At 41.1% G+C, this 16,790-nt stretch overlaps 1 protein-coding gene across 1 annotated transcript in view; it reads right to left on the reverse strand.

Moving 5' to 3' along the window:
- Positions 1–3,899: 3,899 nt before the first annotated feature.
- TSPEAR (thrombospondin type laminin G domain and EAR repeats) overlaps positions 3,900–16,790 on the reverse strand; it is a 136,653-nt gene continuing 123,762 nt past the window's right edge. Inside the window, exons 10-12 of the mRNA XM_018553900.1 lie at positions 10,320–10,510; positions 5,034–5,135; positions 3,900–4,053 (exon numbers count right to left, since the gene is read on the reverse strand). Coding sequence (XP_018409402.1) covers positions 3,900–4,053; positions 5,034–5,135; positions 10,320–10,510 — 447 coding nt within the window. The remainder of the gene's footprint in view (positions 4,054–5,033; positions 5,136–10,319; positions 10,511–16,790) is intronic.

Here is a 16,790-nt window from a genome sequence, read left to right on the forward strand (position 1 = left end):
AAACCGACGATTGCGCCCATTATGCAGCACATGTTACATATCGCCGCGAACGTCGCAGTGAGAACAATAATTCTAGGGCCATCAATCACTGATGACACTAAACTGATGAGCGGTAAAAACGTTTAAAGCGTCGCCTATGGCCAATTTTGGCTGCGGTCGTTTTCTGCGATTTTGCGGGCGTGCGCAATTTTAAAGGTTGACATGTTTAGTTTCTATTAACCTGACGTGACCCCGACTTTTATATTTTACCAAAAAATTGGGGTGAAAAAAAATGTTTCATAAATTTTATAGGGAAACATGTTTTTTTTCAAAATTTAGGCTACTTTTTTTGTTGTATAGTAAAAAATAAAAACCCCATTGGTGAATAAAAGCCACCAAAAGAAACCTCTATCTGTCCCCAAAAAAATGGTATGAAAATCGTTTCAGTAAAGCGTTGCATGACGGAATAAACATCAGTCAAAGTACCGCAGCGCTGAATACTGAAAAATGGCCTGGACAGTAAGGGGGTGAAACACCATGGCCTTTAAGTGGTTAAAAAAGTGGCATCGGGACATCCCTAGTTTTAACCCTTCCTTACTTTATCTAAAGCTAAAAATGTTTTTGGGGGAGTTGGGCTTTATAGCAACTCTGACAAACACACAAAAAAAGTGGGCCTCTTCAGCATCTAGCACACTTCTGGGTATGTCAAATGCCTGGTTCCCATGCTTTTTGGTTCCACCTGGTCCCCATGTCCTGTAGTGACACAAACCACAGAGTGCATCTGACACTGCCGTGAAATGTGGAATGCAGAAGATCTTTTATTCAAGCATTGTTCCTTATCCCAGAGGAGTTCTGACGTGTGATTATGTTAGTGAAAGCTAGTATTAGAATGTAGTATGTAGCAAATTACAACATTCATTGAGTCCTGGTATCTGAATGGACCGAGATATAAATACATTTAATGGTTGCCTTAATTATATATTGATTATCACCTGTGTTCAAAGAAATCCATTATTTAGCAGCCTTCATCTTGAAGAAAAGAACATTAGTTGATCTACAGCACAATAAATTAAACTATTTAGCAGGTTGTTGAGCAAGCATGATATAGGAACCCAACATACTTGTTCTAAATAAATAGATTTATATGCAGTTTAAACAGAAAAGTGTTTTTCCCTGTATAAATATGCATATTTATACATACTTATATAACAATTAAACCATTTAAAATAATTATCCATCCAATACATGGTTGAAAGCTGACACTTGGCCTATAGTAACAGAATGGCAAACCTGATAGAGAAGTATAATATTACACTGCAGTAAAACTTGTAAACTGGTAAATGTAAATGTTAAGAATGTGTAAATAGTTTTCTTGCCCATGACGTGCTGTAAATAATTGTCACATATTGAAATTTTGATGAAATGTGGAACAGTAATGGGGCCATCAAGTAAACTTACCCCCTTTGAAACTTCTGTGTGCTAGTCATACCAGAACAATAACCAGTGATAATACATTGAAATGATTAAATAAGGAAAAAAGGAACAGATATGTGGTTGGGAAATCATAGGAAATAGATACATGAAAGAAGAAAAGAAAATTTGCAATACCAGACAAATAGACTCAAGAAATGTAAGGCTAGGTTCACATGTTTCCAGTATGGTGTGTTGCATTAAAGGAGAACTATGGGGTCAGGGCTTTTCCCCATAGTTCTCCTTAGGGTAACGGGAGGACACAAACTAGCGTCCTCCCGTTACCCTAAGCTCAGTATACCGCGAGCTACAGCTCGCGGTATACTGAGGCGCCGCAGCCGAAGCGGATCCCGACATCGATGTCGAGATCCGCCCAGCTGCGTGAGTGACAGCTGGCTCTGCCTATCTAGAGGCAGAGCCAGCTGTACCCGCCCCCTCCCCGTCCGTTCCGCCAGTCAGCGCTGGCGGATCGGAGCAGGGAGGGGGGAATCCAGCCCCTCCCCTGTCACGGCAGAGAGCCGTGACAGGATCGAGAGGTGAGCGAACGCCGGTATATGTTCGCTCACCTCCCGATCTACTGAGCCAACCTGTGACAGTCTCATTGTCACAGGTCGGCTAGAACTATGAGGTGAGTGAGAAGCACTCACCTCATAGTTCTCCTTTAAGGCAACCCATTCAAGAAATGTCCAACAAAATGGACATGCATTTTTTATGGCAACACAGCCCTCCACAATGCATGGTAGTGTGTTGGAGCTATGTTGCCTTTATGTGCTGGGGTGGCATTTAAAATGCATGGCATTGCAACCTGCTAATGCACATAACATGTATTAATGTGTATGTTCTTGTGTTTGTTACCACAGCGGAAAAGTGTGAACCCAACCTAAGTGTAATTTTCAGCTCCTTTGTTTGAGTAAACTTTTCATTCTAGAAGCATATTAATATAGTTGTGCTTTTATAATGCTGCTTGTCTCCTCCTTTTCCCAAAACATTCAACCTAAGCAGACTAACCACAGATTTGCAAATTGTGACTTTTAGTGCAAGGGCAACAGCTAACCTTTCATCTATATGTGATTGCACATGAAGAGTTAAAGTGTCCTTAATGTGACGATTGAATTTAGAAGAATAAAAGTCTATTAAGTCTTGGATAAAAGAGGTACAACAGGTGAAACTCAAATGGTATGTCAGGGCTGACACATAACCTACATTTTGTTTTTATATTTGTATCGGGGGGAGACAGCCTGTGTCTCCCCTGCATCACTGTGAGTCAGTGAGATATGCTGTATCTTTGCCCGACTCCACCATTGCATCATTATGATTGTCACATAATAACATAAATAACAAGAAGAAAAGTTCATAGCATATTTTTTTATGATTTAGATCTGCTGAGCTATGACATGCTGAGATGAAGAGCTAACATATATAGCTCCTATTTTCAATTCTTCCACCGGTGATATCTATTAGCACCACGAGGGGCACGTGAACACTATTTGGTTTTGTTTTTTATTGCCTTTATAACATTGCATTAGGGTCATGTTATATGGTCGGTTAAAGTGGCTTCTTCACTTTAAAAAAAACCTAGGGGTGTCTGCCCATATCTGCAACAACTTTAATTGCTTTCTGCACACCAAATTGCTGGGCCACTTTGAATGTGCAAAGCAGAGAGGCAGCCCTTCACAGTGGTGGACCAATAGAAATATATGGATGAGCGGAGGGAGGACATGTTCCAGTACTACCTGGAAATCCCTTAGCTATGCCCATTTAGAATGGCTTGACATTTGGGCATGGGCAAATCACTTGATGATGCTGCATGTATGTACAGAAACCTCTAGGTGCCAGCACTTCAGATCTGCTAGCAGCTTTACTTGCTGTAAGGTGACTGTGCTCTGTAGGTGCCCATAATGGTTAGAAGAGTTCTTCTTTAATAGCAAACAAGAAACAAGCTTAGAATATACTGTTTGTCAACAAGGGTATACAGTAAAGGACCCTTTTACTTTTGTTCAGTGTTTGCTGGCAAAAGTGCAAGCTGCGCTGTGCAAGAAGTATGCTGCCACATCCAGCACAAATCCCTCTTTGTCCTATCATATCATACAGATAATGTTATATCTTAACTACTAAACATCCAAGAGTGCTGCCATTAATCAGCATGGAATGGTAATTGAAGGCATTAGCTTATTGCCGTCTAACATCTTTGAGATTGCACTTCCAGCTGTTACTACATAATCAATAGCTAAAATATGTGTTGATCTTACAGCAAATGTGCTGTCCTTATCCAAGGTTTCATCCCAGGCTCCCTTTGCTGCATCATAGTACAGTGTAAGGTCTCTGTGGTTCATTGAGACTTCATTTAATGTATTGATCAAAGCTCTGCACCTCTTCATCTTAGTCAAGTAGAAATGATCTTTGCACTTATGAATGGGTTGTTTCCTTAATGAATCACGAGCTTCAGGTACTCAGAGTGTCTTCAGTTTTAGCACTCTTGATGTAGGCTCCTTGGCACTGGAGTACATGATGTAGGAGCCATTGCCAGTTTTAAATGCTTCCCAGTCCCGACAGCCGTACGTAGGTAAGTAATGGACAGCCACAAAACCCTCATAGCCCTGCCACCTGGAAGAAAGATGCAAAAGTAAATCATACCAATTCCTCCAGTCTACAATATTTTTTGTGATTTTGTTCACCTGAGCTAATATTTGGATGTCAGATGCCATCGGACTTAATGTAGTAACTACATGCTTTGCAAAAACTGCAAGGTTTATACATCTTCTATGACCTGGGCCATCCCTATAATTAGGCCTCAGGCAGCATCTCATTGGGTCACGTGGGGGGTGCATCCCACACAGAGTTGTGCAGGACACGGGACATTGCTGGAGCTGGAAATGTGCAACACCAGCACCCCTTCCCCCAAGTAACATGCAGAGAAGCTTCCCCCAAAACTAGTACTACCAGCAAACCCTCACCGGTAATGTGCACTGAAAACGCCCCCCCTTGCATGTTCACACATTGTGTGTAATTCTGTATTTTTTGCAGCAGCTTATACATTTGCAGACGGCCCAATCTTTTTAAAAAGCACTATAATAACATTTGGCTGTCTGAATTTGTATTTTTACATGTATCTAGTTTTAACAGGGATGTTATAGTACTAGTAACATTTTGTTATAATAATGTGTATTAAAGCAAGGCTCAATTCACTTTACTACAGCGATTTACCAAAATAATTATTTTCATTAGCGTGTGCCAATGAGAACTGTAAATAGCAATCACATGGCTGAATTAATGACCGTTACAGCAAAAGAGATATGCATAAAAGCTTGGTAATTCGATTTTGTGCTTTGACAGGCTAGCATCACACTGTACCATGCTTCATAACATTCAGAGAGCTATCCGGTATTTTGGAGGCTAATATCAGAATATTCAATACATCAAAATAACATTGTCAGTTTGCAGATGTGCCCGAAACTAAGACCTAGATATTTATTTGTGAATTTTCTTGAGACCTCTGTTTTATAATATAATGTGCATATCAGGATTGGTGATCCTTTATCGTGTTTATCTGTTTTTTTATAGTTGTAATCAGGTAGGAGGCTCACCTGTATATAACACTGTTTACAGAAAATGAATTGCCATCATAAGAATTTGCCACAACCAGAAAATAGTCCTCTCCAACTGTAAAGAATTCCCAGTCCACGGCACTGGTAAAAAGAAACAACATTAAAAGGCTGTGATTGAGAAAACCCATTATACCGATATGTCATCAGGCAAGTTATGGCTTACATTTTTTTTAGTGCAATTAGAAAATGTAAGTTTACATGTCACCCAATTTGTTTCTATAGACAACATCTCTATTCACTTTTCCTCTTACACAGAAGAAAAAATCTATTATAGATCTGCAGTTTATGCAGACACTAATTGCATCTGGCTTATGTTACTGTCCAATACAGGTAATTCATTTGTCTGGCAGTAACAGATGCTGCATTGTTCAGCACATCTCGGTACAGTCTTTGATGAGTTGATTAATCAGTGTACAACTGCACAGTCCTTTGTGTAAAAGGCTAAATTATGCTGTTTTAGAGTTCTGGGAGGAAGTAGAGAGGCTGACTGCCACCAGGGTCCAGAAATCGTCCATCACAGAGAAGGCTGATCAATTTTTACTGTCATGGTCACATATAAATCCTGCCCATAAAGATGTTACATGCCGGAGGAAAACAAATTAGCAGATTCACGCTGCTTAAAAGAATGTTTTTCACCTTAGAAATCCTCATGGATAATCGGTTAGTATGCAAGATAGCTTTCTCACATAACAATTTATAGCAATGAAGGGGCAAACTGAAGTCCTTGGATTACACATGAACAATGCCTATATTAAAGCAGCTATTTCTTCATCTCCAATAAAAGCTGTTTTATAATGATCACCTTAGAAAAAGGTGGAAAGAAAACAACAAGGATTGACTGAGCCCCATAGCAAAAAAAAGCAGGCTTAGATAAGATGAGAACACGATTCAAGGTATTAACATTCCTGTTTCTCAAGGGAATTCCTAACGAGCCATAGAAAGATAAATATGTGTACTGCATATAATCATCAGTTATCTAGATTAATGTGCAGAATCACAGACATATAAAGGGTTGTCACCTTTTTGTGGAAAAATATACTGGTTTGTGGTCTCTTTCCTATTAATAACATTGGCAATAAGTCCCCTTTTTTAGCAGGTGGTAACCTGGTGAAATATTATCTCACCTGTGCATCCTACATTATGACATCATCAGGAGCTACATTATGTGCTATTTCTGCTAAGCAAGTGACAAACAAAAGAAACACTGTGATCTGATGTAATAGTCGGGACTAATCAGATTAGGTAACAACATTCAAATAGTCTATAAACTATGCAAATTTCATCTGGTTCTTGTTGAACCAGCCGAAATTTGCACAGTAGGTGACCCTGCCGGCACCTGCTGCCACTCGGCATACCTCAATCAGCTGAATATTCGCCCTGAACAGTGCTTGCAGCCATTTAGCTAGCCTGCTGCTGCTTTCAAAATATAATGCAAAACCGCAGGGGATTCCTTCATCCACACCCATAAGCGTTGATGGAGGAATCTGTTATATTTTCTTTGCTCAGCCAACAGCTTGAACAAAAAAAATATATAACCGTGTATACCCAGCTTAACAAAGCAGTTCTACTGATTCCCTCCTTTTATGTGCTTAAAGCCTAACTGCAGGCTAAAGGCTTTTTTATTAAAAAGGTCCCCTAGGCAGAGCTTAAAAAAGTAGCTCATGCTGCTATACTTACCTTCAATCCAGAGCTGTGCCTAGCAGTACCTCTTATTCGTCATATTATGTCCTCTGTTTTGGGGTTGAATGACACCCAGTATTACTTAATCTGGATAACTGAGCACATACTGTGAGTGAAAGGCTTCATGGGACTGCAATCTAAGGTAGTGTTATCACTGTTCCCTTTACCTACAGTGTACTGGTGCATGTAGTGGTGCCGACATCATCACGTCTGTGCCACTCTCTGCATCAGTAAAGACTGCTTAGCTTGGAGAAGAGGCAAAGAGGACCATGTGGTATCACATGTCCAACATGAAAACATCAGAAAAGATGAACAGGTGGCCCCCACTGGCATAAAATAATGCCAGTAGGGGCCACAGGGGAAGAGGCTCAATTGGGGGCAGCACAGAACCCAAAGGTGGGCTTTAAAGAGAACAAGTTACAAATAAATGTATTCGAAAAATTTAATATTCAGTCTTAAATGATTGTAATTGTGTAGGCTTATTTACCAAAGATATAGATTTCCCTCCTTATCAAGCTTTATTTACTTTCTCTGAGGACAACAACGGAGGTAAGGGTCAATGCCGAGACCTATGTGAGGTCTGGCCTGTCAACTGCCTGACCTTGTGCTTATAATATCCATGGTGTCCCAGTTCTTGTGTGTGCATATAAGTATGAAACAACAGAACCACCATAATAAAAGTGTATATTAACCTTGAAGAGCACCCAGGAGTGCACATAGCATGCAGAGACCATTGCTGTCACGTGACTGCTGCAAAAATAAATTAAGGTATTTATCGGCTGTTTTTCCCAAAAAATATTTCAAATATGCTTACTATTTGGATCTGCACTATGGCATGATTGTACAAATTGATGTGGCGTCACATATACTTTTAGTAGTTCGTATCTGTGGTGTCAGGAGTTGGTTACAGTATGTGTTATGTGATTTGTCATTCAACTCAAGAGTTGTCCTCATATAAAGTAAAGCTAAATAAAAGGGCAGACATACATTTTTATAGGTTAGCCTGCACAATTCTAATTTTTTAAAACTGAAAATGTTAGTTTTTGTATAAGCCCAATTAGAGATGGTTCTCTTTAATTAGATGACTATGCGTGCGCGATTACATCATCGCGCACGTGCGTGGTGACGTCACGCACATGCGCGATGATGTCACTATGGGGTGTCACCCTGCCTCGTGATGCCCCTGGGCATAACTAGAAATCACAAGTCCCAGTAGAAAAAATTTGCTCCACTCCAACAGGGAAAAAAAATACCCTAAAACACCCTAACTGCCATGCCAGGTTACAAAGGACTGAACAGGATATGGCAGTGGTCATCATCCACGCATCAGGCCTAAGCAAAACCGGCAATAGATAAATAATTTAGTGTTGTAAATACTAAAATGTTCAAACAAATGGAGCATTATGTAATCATGTATGATTAAATGTTACTACATGCTACTTGTGTTTATTATGGAACCATTCATTCCATCTGTTTAGTAATCATTCATGGCCATTAGCAATTAAAGTAGATGTAAAAACATTAGTGGATAAAGCCATAATGACATGGCTGAAAGCTTCCTTAGTTATGTCCCATAAACAAACATTCTGAAAATCCAAATTAGCTTTTGCACTTATTTTTGCTACCGTCACATTGCCGTTGAAGCCCTGCTTTCTCTCAAACTTCGAGTGTGCGGGTGAGACACTCCAAAAGCAGATTATCTACTATCAATCAAGTTGGGTGGTAGGGAGGGTCAGCCTGCAGTGCCCTATGGAACTACAGGAACGCCGTGTGTTGGCAGGGCATCCTGTAGGTCCCATGTAAGGAAGCAGAGACGCATAATGGCCACACATGGATCTGCTTCAATGCTTAAAGGAGAACTATGGGGTCAGGGCTTTTCTCCATAGTTCTCCTTAGGGTAACGGGAGGACACAAACTAGCGTCCTCCAGTCACCCTAGGCTCAGTATACCGCTCGCTGTTACTCGCAGTATGCTGAGACGCCGCAGCTGAAGCGGATCCCGACAATTGTGCCGGGATCCGCCCAGCTGCGTAACTGACAGCTGGCTCTGCCTATCTAAAGAGCCAGATGTAGCCACCCCGTCCGTTCCGCCAGTCAGCCCTGGCGGAACGGAGCGGGGAGGGGGGAATCCAGCCCCTGTCACGGCAGAGAGCCGTGACAGGATCGAGAGGTGAGTGAACGCCGGTATGTGTTCGCTCACCTCCGGATCTACTGAGCCGACCTGTGACAGTCTCATTGTCACAGGTCGGCTAGAACTATGAGGTGAGTGGAAAGCACTCACCTCATAGTACTCCTTTAATGTGGTCAGGAAGCACATAATTCTCAAGGGTATTGGAAGGATCACCGAGTATTTAGTAGGGATTCATCCTCTTTTATTGATAAAAGTAACCAGCATGCTGACTAAAGGACAGTGCCATGCATGCTGTCCCAAACTTTGAAAATTAAGGTTTACATGCACTTTACTTGACAGCAACAATAGTAGGAAATTGAGGTACTTCAAATAACATTAAACTTCGGATTCATGCATGGGGAATGTCAGTAATTTAGTTTGTCTGCTCAAATACATTTGGCTGATTATCAGGTACATGCAATAGCTTTGTCCTGGAATTCCCTTATTCTATATTAATAACACCTCCTTGTAACCTGGTCACCTATGTAGTTTAGGCTTCAGGGGGATATATCACAGGAGGCTAGCCATCATCAATACAGAGCATGGGACTTCAGCTGCACTGTAGGGCCTCATTCACACTGCTAAGAGCCGGCCCGTACAGATCCGTATCCGGCCGCTCCCGGGAGGGACAGGTGCTGCGTGTGATTGTACACCTGTTCTTCTCTATGGGAGTATGCTGCTGTACGCTCACCCGAACTGCACATCCGTGTGGGTGCGGGATGGATCCTGTCTGCGTCCGAGCATGGACACCCGCATGGATGTGCAGTTCGGGTGAGTGTACAGAAGCGTACTCCCATAGAGAAGAACAGGGTGCTGAGTAACATTTTTATTAACCCTTACAGTGAGGCTACCTCCGCACTGCAAGGGTTAAGTGCTCATTTTTGCCTAGGGTCAAAAATATCAAAGTTATACTCACCCAAACCTTAGAGCCGGCTGGCTGTGACAGCGATCCTTCCTGTCTGTCTCCTCCTCTGCTGCAGCGATTGTATGGCCATCAGAGTTCTCACGTCCTATACGTTGTGAACAGAAAGTGATGACTCACAGGACCTTAGACCACTGCATTGGTGGGGGATGAGAGGCTCCAGGGACCAGTCTAAGAGCCATCCAGGTCGTAGGATCGGGTGTGTATAACTTTTTATTTTTGACCCTAGGCAAAAACAAGCACTTAGCTCTTGCAGGGTGGGGGTAGCCCCACTGCAAGGGCTAATAAAATTGTACCCGAAGTTCCCGAATTGTACCCGAAGTTCAATACTCTTCTCTTCAGGAGATGCTGTGTTCTGACACAATACAATAATTATGAGAGCATTAGTGAAAAGATCATTCTGGGCATCTCAGAAAAGTAATGCAGAAATGTCTGCATACTGACAAGGTTTTGATGCCTGTGGGTACAAGTGCAGCTATATAATAGAGCATTACCTGTAGGTAAGAACATCCTGGAACTTTACAAACTGCTGTGCGGTGATATTCAGCTCGTATATGACAGAATTAATGGCATATTCCTCTGGTTTTTGTGTCTTTATTCCTACAGTGTAATTGTGGCTGTTGGCTACAGCCAGGAAGAAGCGATCTTGAATTCTAAAAAACTCCCAATCTGAAGCTCCAAATGTCTGAAATATAACAATGAAAGTGTCAAGAGGTGCACTTTTACTTTCTATAACAGAAAAGTCTTTTTAGTCAAAGAATATGTACATGGAGAAAAAAATGCATTGCTCACAAAGCGAGTAACACTTCTTCTTGACATTAATACATTGTGTGAAAAAGTAAGTACACCCTATGGAAATTGTTGACTCTTTCTGAATATTTGAAAAGGCCAACATTAGATCTTCAAATAGCACCTACAGATAAAGCTAATATACCTGAACAAATAACACATAAAATTGACATGTGTGTGCAGATTTGTCATATAGAAAACGTAAGTGCACCCCTACATTTACCACCCCTTAAAATTCATGAAATTAGGATTCAGTGCTCCAGATTAGGTGCCATGTTTAGAACCCCCTTAGGGAGTATGCAGTTGGAACCTGTATTGTTCATTGTCATGATCTAAATCAACAAAAATGCAGATTTGTCATATAGAAAAGGTAAGTACACCCCTACATTTACCACCACCTTTAAATTAATGAAATTAGGATTCGGTGTTCCAGATCTGGTGCCAGCTTAGAACCTCCCTAGATAGTATTCAGTTGGAACGTCTTATTTAAACCTCAGATATCTAGGGTACGTGTTCTTTTTTCTAAAGATGTCTGCGGTGTCATAATGCCAAGAGTAACAATGCTCTATACAAGTCCTTCAAGTGGCAAGAGATTTTAAAAGGTCGCCACATTATTCGACTGAAAGGTCCTGTGCATAACATAAGCATTAGGTTGCAAATGATACATAGAACTAAAGTCTTAAAACTTGAACACATATTAATACTGGTATTTTCATTAAAATGATCTCTTTCACATGTATTTCTTAAACCCTTAATGCACTGATAAACCTTCACACTTGAGGTCGTTTCATGGGCTTTCCGATAATGTGACCACTGTGATTGGCTGTCAGACTGATCATGTAATTGAGAGCCTGTCCTACCTTCTCCAGATTATTACTCTGTGACCAGGAGCTGTCAATCAGTGAGGTCACAGTGCTGGGGTGCACAGTTAAGCATGCTCCTAACAGAAAATGGGAAACAAACATGCTGCCACATATATGCGTGAATGTAGAAAACATTGTACATTAGCTTTAAAAGCACCAGACAGTGGTTAATTGATTAAGTTACTCTGGCTGTAGAAGGGTCATCTTTAAAGTCTGGCCGGGGCCTTCTCCACCTCCACTCCCTGGCTAATCAATGCACCAATGTTTTAAAATAAAAAAAGGCACAAATACTCATGTCAATCCATGGTCAGGTAACATTCTGAGTCCTCAGGCAAATATTTTGTATTCACTGTTCTAGGCTACATTGTTGGAAGGTTGTGGTGGGGTAAGGTCCTTAGAGGTCCTGAAAACTCAGGTGATGTTACAATGAAAGGCTGTCCCAGAGTTCAGTAGTGGATCACTGCTCCTCACTCCCCAAAGAGTAGATGAGTGACGTGACAGAAGATTAAGGTGAGTAGAAAACCATGTGAGTTTTAGATTTTAAAAAACCCACTGTAACTGGATGGGAGGGGGATGATGAGTATGAAGATTTAAAATGTTTGGCATATATCTGTAGTCTATAACAACAGAATGTTAACATACAGTATTATCCTGAAGACAAGTAGTCAGGCTTGTAATGATGCTTCTATTATTATAAACCAAACAGAAGATACTGATCATATAAAGCACCATGTACAATGCTAAAGCAACTCACAAGATTCTTCAACGGGTGAAAATAGTTAACATGGTGTTATCATTTTGCCCTTATGCCATTCTTTTAATTGTAAACCCACCAGCTGTTTTTTTTCTAATTCATTTTACAGGTGGGTATTAATCTATTTATGAAGGATTTGTGAAAGTAATTCACCCTGCAAACTAATAACAAATGAACAGATGCATAGTGAAGGGCAGACGGAAACCCTACCAGTACTAAAAAGCCTAAGCAATAAACTAAAATACTCCTATCATGCCATACATAGTAAACATTTTAATATTATTGCTGTTGAGCAGATGCACTCAACCAGCCTGTATTATACCTGATGTCCCTACACTCCTATGACTAGCATGTCATGCCTAACTGAGCAAATTGTTTAAGCACAAGTTAGGGTTTTCCTCAGTAGTTGCTAAAGGCTAATTCCATTCTATAATGAAATTCAGAGTTGCATGCACCAATGCCTTTTGTGCATTCAAGGTTCAATCATCAAGAACCACCCTTAGGCCCCATTCACACCTGACCGTTTTGTAGCGCGTCCTACGCTCGACGAACGCGCTCCAAAACGGTCAAAAAAATAAATAGCATTGTAGTCAATGGTATCGTTCCCACCTGTCCGTATTTCCGCCCGTCCCGAACGCACTACAAAACGGCCCACGCCTGAAAAGGTCCCGGGACTACTTTGGGCCGTTTTGTAGGGCGTTTTCCATTTGGATACAGCCAAGTAGCCTTTGGAATCGTGCGACGGTCGCGCGACTTTTTTACCGCGAATCGCGGTAAAAAAACCGCGTGACGGTCGCGCCACAGACGCCCATATTACAATACGCCTAGGTGTGAATGGGGCCTTATTTATACAACTGGCAAATGCAGGAGACGGCTGAGCTTGAGGACCAAATCTCATCTAACATTGAACTTTAAAGTATAAAGTTTAAAGAATATGTTAATTTGGGTTTGTGTTAAAGTACAACTAAAGGATCCTATATGACAGTCTAAACAAGTATCAAATGCAGTTACTCCATGTGATAAGCAAGCCTCAGAAAATAATCAAACATTTCAGTTCCTTTGTCTTTACCGCTTCATTTTCCTTTACTTCCCCTAACTGAGCCAAATACCGCAGCCGATACTACAACATTTTTTTCATCTGACTGTATTGCAAGCAGATACAACCTACATGAGAGTGACAACTATGGTCTGAATTCAGGAGCAGTGCACCATCGCAGGAAGCTGCATTAGGTTTACTTTACTTGCTGGCTCAACAGCTATTTGTTCAGGGATCTTAGAGAAATCTGTAATTGCAGATGCACTCATGACTAAATGCTGCAGCACATATTTTCTTTTCATAGGAGGCTGTAGTTCTACTTTAAGCTGATCACTTTTTTCATGTATATCTAAACAGAACTTTAAACCTCTCAGTTAAAACAATGTTAAATTCTGCAGCACTGGCCTGGGGTTTGAGTGGGTTGGTGAAGTACAATTATCTGGATTTAATATTAAGGCTGTCACTTCCACATGCTGCAGCCACAGGTGGAGATGACAGCTTCAATGTTTTCCTTCATTGTTTTTTTAATTTACTATTTCAGTTAACCTTTAATTAAAAAAGAACTCTGGGCAGAATTATTCTTAACCCTCGCAGTGGGGCTACCCCCACATTGCAAGGGCTAAGTGCTCGTTTTTACATAAGGATGAAAATACAAAAGTTATACTCACCTGAACCTGAGACCCTGCAGCCTCTCTCTCCCTCTGCTCCAGTGGTCTAAGGTCCTGTGAGTAATCACATACTTTACACTGTATTGGACATTAGGACAGAGAGGGACATTACATCGTTGGAGCGGAGGAGGAGACAGGCTGAAGCGACTGGTCTAGCAGCCGCGGTTTGGGTGAATATATCTTTCTTATTTCTAAGTGCAAGATAGGTCTTTTAAAATATTGTTACTAAATAGATTGGCAGTTCTCTGATAATTTAGGAAGCCCCCTATTAATAGAGAACATCTGCCCTTGCCCAGAAATTCTAATAAATGCCATTATGAATCTTCACTGCCCCCATACCCTATCATGTGCCCTCCTGGTGCTGTGGTAGTCCTTGGGGTAAATCCACAGCCACTTTCAAATGACAGCGATCACAGCTGAGATAACATATCAAAGTGGAGATCAGTATAGTGGGTGGTCCCCTAGATGAAAGTGTCCCCAGGAACAAATGAACACCAGGATTAAGTGTGCTTCCATCCACAACACAATGGAACAACAGACAGACCCGGAGAGACTAAGCGGAGGGGCTACATGACTGGGGGGAGGAATAGTCCCGGGAGAAAGGGTTAACAAATAAATTGGGAATAGCTGCTCTTACCTTATTGGACGTGGGAGTCAGGTGTCCGGGAGGAGCTGCATAGGAAGGGACTGCGAGGGCTGAGGGACATCCTCTTTCTGGAATGCGACGAAGGAAGCAGGTTGTCCCACCCTCCGGCCCTGAAAGCTGGTATGGGTACTTCCCCCTGTTGGTGTCCGGACTTGTAAAGGGCGGGGCCTGGCCCCTTGGGAACCCAGAAGGAGTAAGTGCCCTCGAGCTGGTTGTGGTGCGGCTGGGGACATGGATGGAGTGTTATGAGAGGCCTTTTTGGGGCTGTTGGGTACCCAAAGACCCCTTCTCAGGTCAACCATTGTTTACAGTGTTATTTGTGTATATTATTTGGTTTATTATTTTTGGTTATTGTTAAAACTGTTTTGGTTAATAAAAGGGCTGCTGTGGCAGTTAAAATCCATGTTGCGCAGTCCGTGTGTTTATTGGGGTTTTTAACAGAGGGACAAAAATTGACGAATCCATCAGTCATGTACCTTGCTGTTGGGCTTGCCACCCTCACACTGCCAAGGCTGGATGTGCAATATCAACACTGAGCACTGCATCAGCCTCCGCCACATGGTTCCTAGGTGCTGCCAAAAAGGGACAGACCAGCACTGGTATTTCAAGCTATTGGTTAGTGAGCCAGAGAAGCAACCAGCACTCCAAAAGCCCAGTAGACACTGGGGGCAATAATATATTTTAAATAGATTGCACAATTCCATACAAATCTGAAGCAAAAAGTAACCTGCTGTAACTAAGAGCAATGAATCAGTATTTATCTTTCACTGATCTGACTACAGTAAACTGCCCAAGCATTCAAAATGTTACCCAAGCGGTACTAATAGCATTATGGTTAGTATGCATTTGCCTGCTTCGGAATTGCTATCCTTTCTCATGCATTGCACAAAGAGCTTGCAGCCTCTCAGAAGCAACATCTTAGAAAATAATCAAGATCAGTCACAGCACTTCAACTACAAGTCAAAGCAACACAAAAGTATACCATATTCAAGTTTCTCCTGAAGCCCTTATAAATAAAGTGCACATTTCTGGCACTCCAGCTATCTAATAACTACAAATCCCAGCAGCCAGACACTGCAAGTCCAGAAACCTGTAGTTCAGAAACCCCCTACATGGCAGCTAGAGGCTAGTGGGACCAGCCTAACCCTGTATTTGACATTTTCTGTTCTGTATAATTAGTAAAACAAACTACAAGCTCTCTAAAAATAGATACACGTTACACTAATAGAATTACTCTGTACTCCTGAACAGAGCCTGAGCCGTCAATCACTCTGTTATATTCTGGTGAATGAGTAAGCAGATTGTTGTTCTCCAAGGGCGGTCTTTACCAAACTGAATTTATAATGGAGGTTTCCTATGTCCATCTCTGCATTCCTCTCTTACTTCACAGCAAGTCTGTTTTAGTAATAACCGTATGCAAATGTCTTGTATTTACAGGATGCAAAAAAGCATGAGATGACCCTGCTGCTGAAACAAATCTATTCTCTTTGAATCCTTTTCTGTTTTGAAAATAGAAGATAATAAAGAAAAGTGTCTCCGAATAACATTTTTTTATTTTTACTGACCCCTTAAAGAAATGATCCGGAAACCTCACAACATGTTATAAAATGAGCCATCGCGAGTAAACAATATGCGAGAAGGCTCAATGCGCCAATAACCTCGCCGACAGCCAATCAATAGCATGAGCTGTGCAGAAGCAAGATATATGAAGCGAAGGATGTTCTTCTTTTTGTAAACCATTCTATAAAATTCAAGTCCTCCTAATACACTGCACAACGCGCACAAACAGCTCCATAATAAGTGGTATTAATGCGAGCCTTGGTAATTCTCTAATTACACACCCATAAAAATCATAGATTTTAGTTTTGAAGCTAAAGAGTCTGGATGTCCCATTTCTTTTTACTGCTGTATGTGTTCAGTCTAACTCATAATTGAGATGGAAAGAGATTATAATTTCATTTGCATTTTCAAAGCAGAATCCAACATTTTAGAAAATAACATAATCTCATCTAAGTAATATTAAAATGGAATCAGCAATGAAATGTTGAGCACGGCTGTATTAAAAGCATTTATTTAAGTATATATGTTAAAGCACTATATACTTAAAGTAGATCCTAATCCATTGGCTAAAACCTTATATAAGCTTCAACAAGTTAATGTCATTTCAATCTTTTACAATCTGCAACGTTCATAAACAAAATAGCTGGTC

Source organism: Nanorana parkeri, unplaced genomic scaffold (genome assembly GCF_000935625.1).
Source record: "Nanorana parkeri isolate BGI_ZX_2015 unplaced genomic scaffold, ASM93562v1 scaffold134, whole genome shotgun sequence".
Lineage (NCBI taxonomy): Eukaryota > Metazoa > Chordata > Amphibia > Anura > Dicroglossidae > Nanorana > Nanorana parkeri.